At 38.0% G+C, this 18,357-nt stretch overlaps 2 protein-coding genes across 2 annotated transcripts in view; one reads left to right on the top strand and one right to left on the bottom strand.

Moving 5' to 3' along the window:
- LOC109914884 (doublecortin domain-containing protein 2-like) overlaps nucleotides 1-6,922 on the top strand; it is a 173,971-nt gene extending 167,049 nt beyond the window's left edge. Inside the window, exons 10-11 of the mRNA XM_048612682.1 lie at nucleotides 1,149-1,286; nucleotides 6,484-6,922. Of these exons, the coding sequence (XP_048468639.1) occupies nucleotides 1,149-1,268 (120 nt within the window). The 3' untranslated portion in view covers nucleotides 1,269-1,286; nucleotides 6,484-6,922. The remainder of the gene's footprint in view (nucleotides 1-1,148; nucleotides 1,287-6,483) is intronic.
- A 1,304-nt stretch (nucleotides 6,923-8,226) lies between these two features.
- Nucleotides 8,227-17,405, bottom strand: nrsn1 (neurensin 1). Its single transcript, XM_020514493.2, has 3 exons — nucleotides 17,242-17,405; nucleotides 11,325-11,534; nucleotides 8,227-8,919 (listed from the first exon to the last, which is right to left on the bottom strand). The coding sequence occupies exons 2-3, from the start codon at nucleotides 11,514-11,516 to the stop codon at nucleotides 8,515-8,517; spliced, it is 597 nt and encodes a 198-aa protein (XP_020370082.1). The 5' UTR covers nucleotides 11,517-11,534; nucleotides 17,242-17,405; the 3' UTR covers nucleotides 8,227-8,514.
- Nucleotides 17,406-18,357: the final 952 nt, after the last annotated feature.

Raw genomic sequence — 18,357 nt, 5'->3', positions numbered from 1 at the left:
GGCTTACAGCAGTCTTACAAAGGCCTTGATTCTATGCTGTAAGGTAGGGGGATGGGTTCAGGTGGAATGCATTTTTGATGGTCAGTGTATACTTAATGGGCCAAATGGTCTGCTTCCACACAGTAGGGATTCTATGATTCTGGTCCAGTTACCTAGACAAGGCCCCTCAGCAGCCATATTGTATTTATTTTTGATCTTTGCTCTTATTTTACAAATTGTTTTTGATTATCATAGAATCATATCATCATCAAATCCCTACAGTGTGGAAACAGGCTCTTCAGCCCAACAAGCCAACACCAACCCACAAGAGCATCCCACCCAGACCCATTCACCTATAACCCACCTAATCTACACATCCCTGAACAGTATGGGCAATTTAGCATGGCCAATCCACCTAACCTGCACATCTTTGGACTGTTGGATGAAATCAGAGCACCTGGAGGAAACCCCACGCAGACACAGGGGGAATGTGCAAACTCCACACAGACAGTTGCCCAAGGGTGGAATTGAACCTAGGTCCCTGGTGCTGTGAGGCAGCAGTGCTAACCACTGAGCCACCATGCCACCCTAGGGTTAAAGGTGTGCTGTAGAATACTGGCAATTAAATGTTTAATGGAATAATCTAGAATTCCAACTTAGCTTAACAGAGGCTTAAGTAGCAAAGTGAGTAATTTGAGGCTAATGTATTACATCTATTCACGTGTATCTTACAGCATAGAATCAAGGCCTTTGTCCTTTTAACTAAATTTCACCCTTTGTTTTCTCACTCAAATCTTGTTTCAATATTTGCACAGTGGCACATGCTGACTTTGTGCTGTTGGTAAATTATTCTAAGTGCAGTTTTGAAATTTCTAAGATAAAATGTGCATTTCTGTATGTTAGTGCATGGATTGTGTGCCAGGGAGACATACACTCTACATACATTTATTCTAAAATATGTTGGTTAAATTTGCCTTACAATTAAGACCGAGGTGATTAATTGTGCGGTATAATATATGTAGACTAGTAACTTTGTACATACAGTGCTTATATATAGCCTAATAGTACATTAATTGAAACATTATACCTGATATAGAATGTCACTGCAAATAAAATGCATCTATAACTATTGATTTTTGTGCTGTTTCTTTTGTTTTTCCTTTAAACAGGATGTTGACAATCTGGGAGAAATATTATCAAGTCCTGCGGAAAGTATACCAAGTCCACTAGAGAGTGATGGAAATGAAACCATTCAGCCAGCTACTGGACATGCTGTTTTGGCTCAGTGAATCTTGAAGCCATTGCAAGTTAGCAAATATAGCACAGTTCCTTATCTTTTGTTATCCCCTTTTATGTCATTGTTATGGTTCCACCCCTAGCTTCAATAGTGAACAATTGTCTGGGCAAAAATGTTTCATTGGCTGTTGGGGTTGTTCTATAATTGGCCAAAGCACTTGCTTGTAATTAAATACAGTACTTTTTAGGTGCAGGCTAGGGAATAATTTGACCAGGCCACATGAACATAACATGTTTCTAAAGACCTACATTTCCACTATAAGCTCCGATGTTCAAATTTCTCTACAGTCTTACCATCTATAATTACACCCTCTCTTCCAGAAATGGAAATAATATGGCTTTGAAGAAGAAGGACGTAATTGATGCAAGACCCGTTTACATAAGCAGTTTTCATCATAAATGTGGACTTAGAAATTTGTAATGGTGAAAGTTGGCCAAAGTTTGCCTGGGTGTACTGTTTATTTCACATAGTTTAGATGTCCTGCTTGTGACAGGTCCACTCAAAAACTAACAAAAGGCCTATTACTAATCAGAGACTGTAAATTGAAACAAGTAAGTGCTTTGACCCTGAAACTCCAAGCCAGTGAACATTTGGTTAGGATGTTTGTATTTGGCTTTATGAACAGTTGGGCCACAGGTATACTTGCTGTGAATTCTTACAGATAGCATTGGCTTTGGGAAGTGGCTTGTCAAGAGCACATTTAATTAGTTTTACCCAGCAACATACGAGTGAGCTTTTTAGTCTCATCAGGATATTGATTATCAGTGAAATGTCTTGTGATGTTTTGACAGCCATGTACTGCACATACGCACAGGTTAAAGCTCAGAGGAAATGAAAGGAACCAAAGGTTTCTGACAAACATACAGAATAACAATATTGATTGCCCAGTTGAAAAATTAGCTGATGGTTTTGAACAATTTAAAACATAGTTGCTACCAAAGCCTCACCTACATCTATTGGAATCATAGTATATAAAGGTAAGTGCTGGACGAGCTGCTAGAGCCATGTGGAGGGGTTTAACCTGCAACTGTTGTAATTATTGGGGATTGAAAGGTAATCTCAAAATGTTGAGTGCCATGGGACACTAAAAAAATTCAGCCTTTTTATATCAAAGGCTAAACATGAATGACTATTATTAATATAAACGTATTGTACAAGAAATTGAATTTGATAAAGCCCCTGTCAGTTCTGTAACATTCGTTGATTCTATATAAATTAAAGCAGACTGACTGTTACGTCAGCTTTGATATCTTAGATCATTGTGACAAAATGTTAAATTATTTGCTGGTCTTAGACCAACACATGTCCACAAAGCAAAATGTTACTTTGAATCCTGCAGCTATCAGTGTACTAATTTCTTGCATTTCTCTCACCTTATGCATTTGGCATGATTGGGATTAGTGGCTAGTGGGGTCCAGGAGGCAGAGTATATTCAGAGGTGTACAGGAAGTAGTATCTGAACTAACCTTGATGCGCAGTACAATGAAGTCAGAGTCAGGGAATAAATGCATTGCAGTGACAGGGATAGCACTGAGAGGAAGTAAGTGGTATTAAAGGCAAAACTGTCCGAGCCCCTGTGTTAACAGTGAGTTCCTGCTCAAATCCCCCATTAATTTTCCACCCATTAATGTCAATGAATGAAAAACCACAGGAATGACGGGAGAATTCTGAAGTTATATTTTATTATGATCTGAAGTGGAATTTTCTGAAAATGGTGGCAGAAGCAGATTCAATAGTAACTATCAAGGGAGAAATTAAATAAATATGAACATACAAACATGCAAAATTGGAAGAGAAGTAGTCCAGTTGCCTCCTTAGGCCTGGTCCACCACTCAATAACACCGTGGGTGATTTGCTAGTGTTTCAAATTCCATATGCCCATCAACCCTCGTAATCTTTGATTCTCTCATCTAACACAAATCTATCTACCTCTGCCTTACAAATATTTAATGATCACACCTCTACTGCCTTCTGAGATAGAGTTTGTGCCCTCTTAGAGATAAAATTATCCTTTTCTAAAAGGTGACCCCCTAATTTTAAAACCGTGCCTTTTAGTTCTGGACTGACTCACAAGTGGAAACATCGTTTTTATGTTCATCTTGTTAAGACCATTCGGGATCTTATATACTTCAATCAAGTCACCTCTCACTCTTCTTAACTCTAATGGAAACAAAGCCCAATCTGTCCAATGTTACCTCATAAGACAACTTACTCCTTCAAGTTATCAGTCTAGTAACCTTTCTCTGAGCTGCAATCCAATCTGCACATAGCATTTAAGATGTGGTCTCACCAATACCCTGTGCATCCGAAGCCATAACTTCCTTATCTTTATGTTCAATTCCTTTTGTAATGAAGGATGGCATTCCATTAGCTTTTTTGATTATGTGCTGCAGCTACATACTAACTTTTTGTGACTCATGAATGAGAACATCTTAAGCCTTCAGCACATCAGAATGCTGCATTTACTCTCTTTTTAAATAATGCTCTACTTTTTTCATTCTTCCTGTCAAAGTGAACAACTTCACATTTTCCCACATTATACTTCAACTGCCCATTCAGTCAACCTGTCTATATCTGTGTGCAACCTCTTTATCTCTTCTTTGCAACATACTTTCCCACCTATTTTGATGTTGTCAGTAAATTTGGCTACCATGCTTTTGCTCCCCTTCTTTAAGTCATTTATGTAAACTGTAAGAAGTTGAGACTGTAGTACAGACCCCTGTGTGTCCTTATCACATTGTTCCAGTCAGAGACGCATTTATGCTGATTTTGTCTCAACTAGCCAAACTCTTTCCATGCTAATATGTTACTCTCTGTGCCATGAGACGCTGTTTTCCACAGAAACCTTCAATGTGGCACCTCATGAAATACCTTCTAGAACTCCAAATACAATACATCTACAGACTCTCCTTTATCCACAGTGTATGTTACTCATTTGAAAGAACTCCAATAAACTGGTTAAACATGATTTCCCTTTGACAAAACAAGGCTGACTTTTCCCAATTATATTGCGTTTTTCTAAGTGCACAGCTATATTCCATATCAGCATTTTGAAATATCCCCTTAATTATCTGCCACTGTTTCTACATTTGTCTATCCCTTAGCCAAGCATGCTAGTTCACTTCAGCCTGCTCAGTTTACATGTCCACACAGTTGGCCTTATTTAATTTAAAACCTTAGTCTTAGACCCGTCCTCTGTTTGTGCAGAAAAGAATGAACAGGGGAGCTATGGTTATTTGAACAGTTCTTTGAAAGAATCACCACATACATGTTGGACAAAATGGCCTCATTCCGTGCAGTTTGAACCACATGTGCTCGCAGTGTGCTGATGTCACTGTGTTGGAGGTCTGGTCAGGTTTCAGGTTTTCAATTCAAATGTTTGAGAGAATTTAATCTTAAAAAGTAGTTTTTCTGCATCCTCCTGCAAAGACTTCACTCTTTCCACACCCTCAGCCAACACACAGAACCATGGCCTACTCGCTGTGTATTGTGAGTTCCCATGCTTCCAAGCAAAGACCCGCACACAGCTGACGGAAATTATGATTTCTGCTTCTATTTGCCATGATTATACTTTCCCTGACAGTTGCAAAATCTTCCCACTATATTGTTAGTAGCTAACAAGAGGTAGAAAAGAACTATTCCATGCTTTTAGTCTCAGTGTAGCATTGATTGTATTGCGCGCTCCTACGGTGAAATACTATAGATATAGGAAGAAAAATTATAATCTATTTGCGAAATACATGGAAGTTTATAGGATTATTTATTCCCTGCTTGTTGTCCTTAAGTTCCTGAGTAGTGAGCAGTTACCATTACTAACATAAGAACATAAGAAATAGGAACTCAAGCCACTCCGTTCCTTGAAGCCTGCTCTGCCATTTAATAAAATCATAGCTAATCTGATTTCAGCCTTAATGCCAGATTCCTGATTATTTCAATATCGCTTGTCTTCCCTATAGTTAAAAGTGTTTTGTCTATCTCAGCTTTGAGTATATTCGGTTCCTCAGCTTCCACAGCTTTCAAGGGTAGAAATTTCCAAAGAATCACTGTCCGCTGAAAGAAGAAATTCCTCCTCATCCCTGTTTGAAAAGGGTGGCCCTTATCCTGAATCTGCACCCTCTAGTTCTGGATTATTCCATGAGTTTGTTTCAAATGCCAACATATGTATGGTAACCAAATTTCACATAATGCAATATTCTACAATTATAGGAGATCCAACAAGAAGTAACAGCTTGACTTTCTGGGCAGTGCCCTTCAGAATTGATGGCTGAAGAATCAGCCTTTTAATAATAGGAAGGAGAAAATTCCAAGCAGGGAGAGGAAGGACCTTCAAGTTGCTGAAAAGAAAAGGAATAGATTTTGGATGATGCAACAAAAAGTTTTATTCACACTGAAGTACCAAGTTTAAAGGAAGTTAAGTACATTAATGAAAGAAAAGCACTTGCAAATAGCTAAAAAAGTGACCCAAATAAAAAGGCAAGTAAGTGGGAAAATAGAAAAAAAACTGCTGGCAGCCTCTAGGTGCAGAACTGAAATGAGAGCAGTATGTGGGAAAAATTTAATGGAGTGAAATTTATCCTGTTGACACTTCTGCAGTTTGCCTGGCATTGACACTTATAGCATTTCATGCAGAGGTCAACAGAATACATAACTGGGAACTCTCCTGTTCAAGAGTTGTGGGAATAAGGGACATGAAAACATGTTCTGTGTTCAGAGTGTCTCAGTATCATATTAAAAATGTGTTTTTTCTTTCATCCAGTAACAATCTTAACATTATGCCTAAAAATGAAAATTGGAAGAGAATGTCCAGTGACTTCCTACAGCAGATATTGTCCTGGCCTTTCTATATGAGAGTTAGTTGCACAATTTAGGTAGCATTGTGCCGTGCATGCTGGGATCTAGAGTGGGATTTCAAAGGTCTATACACTTTCAAGCGTTTTGGCACAGTTCCAGAAGCTGAACAGATGGTGTTCTTCTCCTGCACCAAGCCAGGAAGACCTTTTAAATTTAACTGAATCATTTCACTTTTGACTGTTAAACATTGCACATGTAATCATGGCTTTCTGATTTTTCAGCTGATGTTCTAAACCATTATTTCAATTCCTTTTTCTATGACTTCAGTGTATATCCCTATGTGACTGAGGATGATTTTTCCATTTGATGAAAATGTAAAATGTCACTTATTCATTCTGGTTCTATTTAAAACCCAGACTTTTGATTCCCATGGCGAGAGTGAACCTTGGAGAAATGGATTTCAAGTATTTCTGCCAGTGGAAAGGGATCTTTTTGTTGCAATGGATTACTCATCAGAGAAAATAACAAGCCAACATTGGTGCAATATCTTTACACCCTTAGTTGAGGTCTTGACTGTGGCCATTGATGACTTGTAAAAGATATGACATCTGAAGAAGTTGGAGAAACTTTGTCAGTTTGACAGCTGTGAGGGAAAACTGATTCATTTCTTTGCACATATTGTTGATGTTAATTTGTCCACATCATATGCCTTGAACTGAAAGTACGTGAATCATCGAGGCATTTTTGAAACCATGTAAATAACACTATTATATCAGTTTCAAGGACTTCACCAATGTAAAATATGTCATTGCATTTTAATACTTTATCAATATTTTGTTGGCCAGGTGATTACAGATGTTGTACTATATTTTACTTTATGTTTCTGTATTAAAAATGAAGTGAATCAATGCTGTTTTTGTTCCTTTATGCCGAGGACAGTGAGTTGGCAAAATTAAAAACTACCTTTCCACTGCCAGAAGACTTGCTGGACAAGATTATAGGAAGAGGGAACAAGGCAGAGGAATGAGCTTTGGATTGCTTTCAGAAAGGTCTGACAAAGGCATGAAAGGCCAAATGACATCCTTCTGCATTGTATGTGTAGGGGCCTCAATACTGTGGGTCAAGCACATTGCTGTACGGTTTCACTGTTCTTTCTTGGGATTGTGTTCATTGTGCACATTATGTGGCACTCAGGAAGCTTTGGAAATTTATCTTAAATGGTAATCCATTGAACAAATTAATTGTATGAAAAAAATTACAATCAATCCCATTAAGCTAAATAAACACATTTGATCTCCAGCTTCAATGGGCACACATATAGCACACTACTTTTATAGTCCTTGTTTGGATATTCTCTAAGATATCCTTTGTTTTATAACACTCCTGTGAAGCACTTTGACACACTTAATACATTAAAGGCACCACACAACTACCAGTTGTCTTTTTAAACTGAGAACAGCTGAGTCTCAGCCATTCTGTGTCTAAGTGCGGTACATTTGCATTTTAGGCACTGTATCAGCATCAAGCTTGTGAAAGCAAAAGCATAACACAGTCAGATGCAGCGTGCAGCTCTCTCTACTCCTCTCCAATGGTGTGGATTAGTCATAACCTGTGAAAAGCACCTCTGCATCAATCAATATTTTCACTTCGCTGTTCTTGTTCAGACTTAAAGCAAATCCAAAAGTAGGGACCAGATGGTCCAATGTACCCATATCCCAAGAATGGGGTTAAGATTGCCTTTACAACCAGCAGAGAAAAAGTATTTGAATCCAGATCCCAAGTTTAACCCAGTGAACTAACCACCTGTTCCCAGCCCCCAGCCATAATTCATTCTTACAAACATAGGAGCAAGGACCAGGAGTAGGGCATCCAGTCCCTCAAGCATGTTCCACCATTCTGATCTGATTGTAACTTCAAATCTGCATTCCCATCAATCTTGATAACCCTCCACTCCCTTGCAATAAAGGTAAAGATAAATAAATTGTATTTTCAGATCACTGATCCAATTTTACTTCTGAATCAACTCTAGAATTCCCTGGGCTGACTAATAATTAGAAAATAATACAGACAAAAGTAGGAATCAGAGATACTTATAGAACTTCAGTTATGTCATCAGTCATACTTTATTTAATTTATTTCAAATATACATAAAAGCCATTTCACATTAGACTTGGAAACAAAATACTCTGCAAGTTGGCACTTTCTAGAGCTTGTATCTGTATTCTGAGTCTGGTGAATGTTAGAATGATGTTGGTGAATGTACAATTGAAATGCAAATCTGAATCTCTCATTAGATTCTTGTGTGATTCACTGAATGAAGGCATGGATCTGAAATTTAGGAATTGAGCACCTTATGCTACATCTTTTAAACCTCTATAAAATGTGATAAAACATTTACAAAGATTTGAGCTGGTATTGCTAATTTACAATGAGCTAATATTTGCACTTCAGGTTTCCAATGTGGGCTGTACGTTGTGTACTTTAGATAAAGTGATGGGGATTTTATGTTCACCTGGTGCTGGTACCTTAGTGACAGGCTGGAAGGAAGCCTGGGCTTCTGCAATCCTCTCTTTAAACTTCTGCTGAAGGTATTTTTCTTCCTTAGAGTAACTCATGGCAAAGGTGGACATTAGAAGGCAAGCAGCTATTATTATCCCACCAATGCAAAAGAGGATGGCCCCTGCCAGCTTACAGGTATCTAGTGCCACATTGAATTGAACAGCATGACTATCCACTACCAGAAAATTTTCATTCTGCTCTCCAAATGCTTCAATCTTCGGTGGTACCAGATAGCCAGCTGCAATCAGTGCCAATCCTATAAGAAGTATGGTAGTCCCAGACATAAGTCCAACCTATAAAATCACAATAAAACATTGTACAGCTGATTAATGCTTCACTAATTCAGCAAGACAGTTTGCAGTTACAACTACCTAAAATATTGCCAGTTCCAGAATCAACCACAAAATACAGCATATTAAATACATTACTTCGCTGTTGTAATTCAGTGCGAATTAATGTTCGGAATGTGGCTTAAAAGGGCGAACTGACCTATTTTAAACTATAAAGGCTCTTTTGTATTCATGAGATCATGTTAATTTACATCATTATTAGGCATATTCAAATGTTAGTGAAAAGTGTGATGCCTTAATATGTTTGTACCTTTGGAACTAAGTTGTTTTCCCTGTTCAAGGAAAATAACTGTTGCAAGTTTTCTGTTTCTTGAAAATATTACACAAATTCTGACATGAAACGTGGATCATTTACTATTGGGTTTCTGTCCTAAATATATTATAGATGTTCTACCATATAATGGCAACTTGCTCAAGTAAGTTCCCACATAAGCATCATACATTCTATCCAAATATTTTATACAGTGCATTGATTTTGTACCATTATTGCCAAATAACTGTGGTCAAACCGAAAGCAAAGAAATAAGACTAAGGTGCTTAGAAATGGAAAATGAAAGTATTATGCTGCCAATGCTGGTAAGAGCACAAATTGTAAAGCAATACTTAATAGAAAACAGAGACAATCGGAACTAAAAGCTTGAGAATGGGAAGTGCACTAGTATTTAACATTTTAATGCAGAAATGTTCTGTTTTTCCCAGAGACTAATGAAGCAACACATCTCATAGTGTATTTTTTTTTAACCTAACCCATCAGTTTAAGTTTTAAACCATAAATTCAAACCAATTGAATTGATAATGATCCGGTGATGCCAGTGGATGCTTGGAACTTCCTGAACATTGGGACCAATGCTCTTTAAGCAATAATATTTAAGGATAGGAAAAGAAGCAGCAAATAATAGAGATGAAAATGAGATGAATTATAATCAAGTTAGAGATGGAAAAGCAAAAAAATTATAGAATTAAGAAGTGTTACACCACATAAGGTGGCCATTTGGCCCATCATGACTGCTCTGGCTTGTTAAGGAGCATCATTACTGAGTGCCATCACCTGCTTGCTCCCCATATCTTTGCATGTTATTTTCATCCAAATAATTATCCAATAAAGGAAGTGAAAGCAACAAGAAAAAAGACAGTAAGGAAAAGTGAGAAAAGAAATTAAATTTTAAGTTTTCAAAAGCTGCAGTAACAACTTATGATCAGAGGAGTGTGATACCTTACTTTATTTGTTCCCTTGTTGGACCTCCAAGACTGTATTTTATGTCAGGATCCTAAATCATATAGTTGTCTTTATGACGTTACTTACCAGCCATAAACAATTGATATTTATTTTGTACATTCAACAATTTAATGACACAATTAGAAAATGCATAGCTGTATGGTGATTTTTTTTCTCAGTTTTGGAAGAATTAAGTGTGGAAATTTTCCAGCAATATATGGCATTATCAGAACACAGGATGTATCTCTTCCCATTATTATCAATGAATATTAGTAGTTCTCGTGAACTTACAATTATCTTCCAGCAATTTCTGAGCCATTATGCTTAAAAATTGAAGAAATATTGAGAACAACACATGCACAGTGTGGGAAAATGTGAGATTATGCACTTTGACGGGAAGAACAGAAGAGATTAATATTATTTAAATGGAGAAAGACTGTAGAAGCACCGAAAATTAGGGGGTGTGGGGGTAGTCCTAGTGTATGAATCACAAAAATCTAGCATTCAGTGGGTAATAGGGAAGGCAAATGGAATGTTGGTGTTTACTTCAAAGGGAATGGAATATAAATGTTGCTAAAACTATACATGACACAAATCAGTCCACAGCAGGAATACTGTGAAAATTTTTGGCCCCCTTGACTAATGAAAGATATACGGGCATTGGAGGCAATTGAGAAAAGGGTCACTAGGCTGATCCTGGGGATGGAAGGATTTTCTTATGGGAAGAGGTTCAGTAGGTTAGTCTTGTACTCATTGAATTTTGGAAGAATGAGAGGAGACCTTATTGAAACATTGAAAGATTCTTAGGAGACTTGACAGAGTAGATATAGAGATGTTGCTTATGGAAATACCTAGGATTAGAGGGCATAATCTCAGAGTAAGGGTTGCTCATTTAATATAATGATGAGGGGAATTTTTTTCTCTCACAGGGTAGTGAATCTCTAGAGTTCTTTAGAAGTTGATTATATTTAAGCCTGAGATAGACAGATTTCCAATCATTAAGGGAATCAAGGATTATGGGAGAAAGTGCTGAGGATTTTCAGATCAGCCATGATCTCATTGAATGGTATTGTTGACTTGATGGGCTGTATGGCCTACTTCTGCTGATTTATCTGATGGTCTTATGACATACCTTCCAGACAACAGAAGTCCACCTGCTTGGAGACCTCTTAATCTGAAAATCATCCTCATGCTCCCAGATAGATGCTGTACAGTCTTCATAAAACTGATGCAGATATGATCGGACTCCATAACGTTGATGTAACCAATCAGCATTATAGTTAGAGTTTTCCGACTGGCAGATCTCTGCACACAAACTCATCATTTACAACTGCATTCCAGCCTGTAAATCACAAAAGACTGAAGTTTGATAAAAAGGGTAACCCAATACATCTATTCCGAAAGGTTTAATAATCTGAAGCTACATTTAGCTGGTCTAATTCTATAATTGTATCACAACTCTTGAAAATAGGCTGCATACTACTGTTATTTACAATGTAACCTGTTTTAATATAGATCATTATCATTCTCAGTTCTTGCTCACAATAACATGACAGTCATAAATGCTACCCATATATGAGGAAAAATCAGAGTTAAGTATTTGCACTTTGCACTTCCTCTGGCAGCATGTTCCATATACACACCACCCTCTGCATGAAAAAGTTACCTCTGTGGTTCTTTCTAAATCTTTCCCCTCTCACCTTAAACCTAGGTCCTCTAGTTTTGGGCTTCCCACCCTAGGAGATAGAAATACTTTTCTATTTAGAAATAATTAGCCTGAATGACCAACAATCTTGGAACAGAATAGTGAATTCAAAGTTGTTGATTTTTGATCAATTGGTTAAGTGGAACCAAATTTGGACATTTTGACATTAACATGGTCGTTTAGTACATATAATGTAAAGGATATGGTGTTCTCACAGAAGCAAATCTTTGTTCCCCTGTTCTTAGTACAAGAAGACAGCTGTCGAAGCAAATAGTGAGAAAGAAAGAAATTTTCTAATTATCTACCTTCCTCTCTTCATTTTAAGACCTTCATTAAAATCTAATTCAATCATTTACCACTCTTCCTCATCTTTCTTTCCTTTGGCTCTGCAATTATTTTTCTTTTATATCTTTGTGAAGTGTTATGGCGACTTTCTATACTAAAGGAACCATTTAAATGTAAATTATTGTTGTTTGGAGATTAAATGTTCAAATGAAACTGCCTAGTTTTTTTTTCTATTTAACAAAGTAGAATTGTATATTGTATGTGTGCTTTTTCAATACGAGAGCCCACAGTTTGCATCTCTTAGATCACATAATGGACAGAATATAAGGTGAAGCTTCAAGTGATTTATTTCAATGCTGAGTTTAACCTTGCAGCTCAAATGCCCAGTGTGATCGTCATCTACTCCCCACATCAGCTTCCTTTTGCTTTTTGAGTAATGTTACACATGCTGGCTTAATTATCATTACTTTAGTGATTTGGGCAAAATCCATCAAAGCTGGATTGAGACCATTTAAAATGCTTTTAATGTTAGTTATTACAGACAGCAGAGAGAATAAACTTTCTTTTCATCAGTCCAAGCTGGCATTCTGATATATTACAAATGATGAAACAATCATTTGTTATCACTCTAAACAACCTAGTCATACAGAATTTTTTGCCAGCTCACAAGACAGAAAGAAAAGACATCACAAATTTATTCATTATTGGAAATAAGTTCTGTTTTGCTTGTATTTGCAATTATTTGTGATGATTAAAGGTGATGATGAGACAGCATAGATAGAAATAGATTATTTTCTCCAATGAAGGGGTCTAGTCCAAGGAGATACAATTTTAAAATTAAAGCTAGGCTGTTCACTGATGATGACAAGAACTACTTTTTCATGTGGATGGTTATAGTGATCTGGAATTCTTCCCTGAAAAGCTCAATTGAACATTTAAGAACAAAAGTTTTTAGATTTTATTCAGCAATGGTATTAGAGATCAGAGAGTCAAGGTGGGTAAATGAAGGTCAGATGCAAATAAGGCATGATTGAACTTAATGACATACTAGACTTGAGGGGCTGAACAAGCTACTTCTGTTCCTATGTTTCTACTTTTATATACAATGAAGTCTCACAAACAGCAAACATTGCAAACTGCACGCACACAATATGAGATACATGTGCAATGTGTGCTTTCTACTCCAGAAAGTAAGTTTCTTCTAAAGATTTGAATTTGACTCCTTGTGGGTGAAAGGGTGCATGGTACATTTTGCCTGGCTAAGGAAATTTGTAACAGGAAGAAATGCATCAGCGGGTCTTTGTAGGAATTATTGCTAAATTGTGTTGCTGTTCTATTGATTTTATGCTAAATTTGACATTGTACAAAATATCAGCAGCTCTCCATCTGGGTCATGAGTTCACACTTCATAGTGAAATAAGCATATCATTTAGACTGATGTTTTTATTGCGATATTGAGGGAGTAGTGCGAAATGGTTTGCTTTTGGCCAGCTGACTGTTCAGGTAAACACAAAAATCTAAGTAGTATGTGAAGAGTATGGATTCTTTTTGGCATCATTGCTAACAGTTCAACCTTAACAGGTACCACTAAAAACATATGGCAGATCATTTATTAATTTATTATTTTTACAACCATGCTGCACACATATTAAGTTACCATATTGATCTACACAACAGTGACTCTACTTTAAAAGTAATACATTTGTGTAAAAAGTATTGGGCTGTCCAAATATTTATTTGATAGACTCATACCTAGCACAAAGGAAGATGATTGTAGTTATTGAAAGTGAATCATCTCAGCCTTAGGGCATCAATGGATATCATCAGGAGTTCTGCAGCTGAATTATCAATGACCTTTCCTTTACCATAACGCCAGATGTAGGGTATTCACTGCGCAATTATCAATTTTCAGCACCAATCCTCAGATAGTAAAGCAGTCCAAATCCAAATGCAGCAAGACCTGGACAACATTCACACTTGGGCTAATAAGTGACAAGTAACAGAGCTGTACCACACAAGTGCCAGGCAATGACCATCTCCAATTGTTCCAGCCATATAACTACTGTAGCTACAACAGCAGGCTGTGGGCTAAGAATTCTGCCGCAAGCAACTCACCTTCTGACTCCTCAAAGTATGTCCACTATCTACAAAACTCAAGTTACAAATGTGAGAAAATATTCCCCTCTTGTTTGGTGAGTGCACCTCCCACAACAGTCAAGAAGTTTGACACCATACAGGAAAAAGTAGCCTGGTTGATTGGCATCCCACCTAACAACTTAAACATTCACTCCACCCACCAGTTAAGCACAGCAGCAGCAACGCATACCATCTATAAGGTGTACTGCAACAACTCAGCAAGGCTTCTCAGACAACACTTTTCAAACATGTGGCCTATATGACCCAGAAGGACAAAGGCAGCAGAGAAATGGGAATGCCATTACCTGTAAGTTTGTCTCCAAGACATCATCTTGGCTTGAAACTATACCACTGTTCCTCTACCGTCAATGGGTCAAAATCCTGGAATTACCTTGCTAACAACACGTTGACCTATACTGCATGGGCTGCAGCAGTTCCAAGAAGGCAGTTCACCACCACCTTCTCATAGGTAATTAAGGATAGGCAAGAAATGCTGGTCCAGCCAGCTAGGCCATATTCCATGAATGAATAGTAATTTTTAATTGCGCACTCACAAAACAACTGGATCATTTGAGTAAACAGCACCAGATTTCAATCCAGGAAGTTAAAACGCATTGCCTATCTTTTGCCATGGTAGAATATCATTAACAAATAACATTTTGCTGTCAACTAAATATTATGTTACAACAAATTTTAACTATTTGATTTTTATTTTTCCCCGCATGTACTTGAATAGGGAATCAGATTGCAATGTTGCCTCCAAGATTTTCCCTGGTTGTAGCTAATTACTAGAATGTTCATTGTGATGGTCTATGGTAATAATCCTTCCAGCTTTTTACAACTATATATCAAGACATGTTTCACTTGTTCTTGCCATCCTCCTTTTACATTGTAGTTGCTACAGGGAACTCAGTGTCTAAACAATAGGGTTGTTCAAACTCCAGTGTTATATTGATAGGTTTCTGAGGGTGCTCTTATAGAGTGACATAATTTTGTGGGAAGCAAGATCTATATTTACTTGTGCTAATGACAATAGCTCTACTTCTCTGCAACAGTCCTTTACTTACCAACTATTTCTATACCTATCACTCACCGTGTACTGTATAAGCAAAAATCCAGTGATTATCTTAATGTGAGCAAGACTGAAATCTGTTCAGTTTCAGTCAAATCCTCTGCAAACTAATTACTGTTTCCATCCCTTGTAGGTTGAACCTAACAGTGATCTTGTTTGAAGCAAACTAGAACCACAATGACCAACTCCTTCCAAACTCTGTAGTCACCCATTCCTCTGACCTTCCTTTAGTTTTACAATTACAGAGATCCTCATTCACACTTCCATCCTGTCCAGATTTAAGGATGTTTTAATTACCATTTTCTCCACTACTTACCTCCATAAAGTGCAACACTTCTAAAGTTCCATTGTTTGCACTCTTTCATCTATGTTCTTACCAGTCAGCAAATGTTCTTCATTCCCCAGTGTATTCAATACAAAATGCTCATCCATTGCTGAAACACTTCACCCATTTTCACCCTTAAATGTTCTGACATTGACTTATGTTGCACAATCTCCTCCCACCACACAACCCCTGCCATTTCAGCTTCAGACGTCTCTGTTTCAACTGAAATTCTCTATCAGACCCTTCACCTTATTTTCATACTTACCTTTGTCAAATAATTTTGGATTTTTGGATCTTTCCTTCAGCCACTTGTCCTAACTCCTTAAATAACATTGCCAGGTTATCATCTGGTGTAGCACTATGTGACAAGTTGTTAATTAATGATGATAGCTGCAGTTATTTTGTCACAGATACAGCAAATTCTTATTAAATGCATCAAAGGTTATACCGTGGTTAATACTTAAAAACAAATCCTTCTGAAGAGCCCGGCTAACTCATGAGAAAGTTGAGATATGGCAACACTTATATTTGCATTTATGTATACAGATAACTGCAATCCAGAATATACATTGTTCTGATTTTCATTTTGACAACATGTGTCAGCATGTCTGTAGATTTTTAAAGCAATATTTCTCCATGCCTATATAAAACAGAACATGGATACTGTAGCCAAGGTTATTTGTATTGTAACATTTAAGTTTGGCTAACTTTTTAAAGGATAAATTAAATTGCAAACATTTCGCATATAGGGGGTTAAAATTTTCTTCAAAGTGGAGATAACACGTGTAAACCGCCTGCGAATTTCCGAAGCACCTATACTTCAGGCTCAAATGTTAATTTGCAGAAGTGATTGGCATAAGACGCATAATGCATGAAGCCTTATCTCTGTCTTGCCATTACAGTTACCCGATTGCTGTTTATCTGCACAATATAGAAGTCTATAAAAGGGGGCGAGTGCTACAGCAGCCGATTGCCTGATGAACGAACTCAAAACACAGGGAGCTGCTGATGTATCTGTCCAAGGTGCTGAAATCCCCATGGAGCATGTGATGGCCGGAAAATTAACCGGCGACCTGCAAACATGCCATTCAAATCCAACCCGAGCTCCATACACAGCACACTAAAACCAAATGACCGCTATTTCACCTTTGTTCCTGGTTATTTCTAAAACATTTTCGGCACCACGGACTCCACCTTATGGTTATCTCCATATCGTATTCAAAGTGAGTATATGTAATTTACAAACAAGGGTGTAAGTATTAAACATTTAATGTTACCAGTAAAGTCTGACACGGATCAGTCTTCATGGAGGCTGGAGAACTTGTGAAACAGAAACGATGCCCACATTTCCCAGGCTATGGACGTGGGCATCCTGCCAAAAGCCCAGAGATCTCCTGGAAACAGCCCCTCGGTCACCGCACACCGAAGCCCGCTTCTCAGAAGCAATCCCTCTCCAACCAACTAAGCAGCCACTCGCATCGCGGCCCGTTTGCAGCTGCTTTACTTTTTATTTGCATTTTTTTTACCTGTTCCCCACAAAATGTGACTTTGCAGGGAATGGGGTGGAGGACTCCAGTGTGTGTTGTGTGTGTGTGTGTGTCTCCGATTCGGCGTCGTCCCCCTCCTCTTCCTGGTCCCTGGCTCTCAGTGCTTTGCTATTGCTTCGGGTGTCCTCCAACCCGGACACCAGGCATTCATCCTGCATCTCAGCACGCCTGCGCCTGCACTGCTAGGGGGCGGGTTCCCGAGCTAGCCTCCCTATTTACCGACAGGGGCTTTCAGTGCAGCAGGGGCAAATAGGGAGGCGCTTCTTTCTCTGAATTGCCCCCCTCCAATTTAGGATCTCTATATGCATGGGCAGCAGCTGCAGGACCATTCAGCATCCGTCTCCCATCGTCTATCTGGAACATACAACTTTGCAAACGGCAGTTTATTAATTTGGATAGTGCATTGGAACAGAATAAATACTATACCCAAAGGCTTCGCCTAAAGCAAAATATAACACCGGGTCACATGAGGAGATGTTAGATAAAATGATCAAAATCTATGTGGAAGAGATAGTTTTTGGAGGATCTTAAAGAAGACAAGGACAGCAGAGGTTTCTGGGGAGAATATTTCCGAGTTGACATCCTCTTACCCGAAAGTAAAATCATCAAAAGATGAAAGTTAGGGTGCAAGACAGGCAAGAATTACCACAGACATATTTGGCAGATTATGGGGCTAGAGGAGATTAGAGAGACTGGCAGGGACTATATTGGGATTTGAAATTAAGGGCGATAATTTCAAAACAAAATCATTGCTTGACTGTGAACCAGTGAGAAGAGGGGTGGAGGAGGGAATGGATCTTGCTGTGAGTTCAGACAAGGACTACAATAGTTTGGATGATCTCAAGTTCACAGAGGTTAGAATGTGGAGACCAGCCAGGAGAGTGTTAAGTAGTGAAGCCTTAAGGTAACATACTTCTGAAGGAGGGTTTCAACAACCAGGGTCATGTCATTCAATGTCTCAGTGGTGAATTTTGGTAGTTTTTTAGTGATGGAACACCTATGTGGTCAGAAGCTCAGATTGGGGTCAACTATGACAACGTGATTGTTTACTGACTGATTAGAAATAAAGTTTTAGAAGTTTGTTTGAAAAAATCT

Source organism: Rhincodon typus, chromosome 2, assembly GCF_021869965.1.
Source record: "Rhincodon typus isolate 14 chromosome 2, sRhiTyp1.1, whole genome shotgun sequence".
In the NCBI taxonomy this organism is placed as follows: Eukaryota; Metazoa; Chordata; class Chondrichthyes; order Orectolobiformes; family Rhincodontidae; genus Rhincodon; species Rhincodon typus.
The sequence above is the reverse complement of the archived record's forward strand: the minus strand, read 5'-3'. Positions and strand labels throughout refer to the sequence as shown.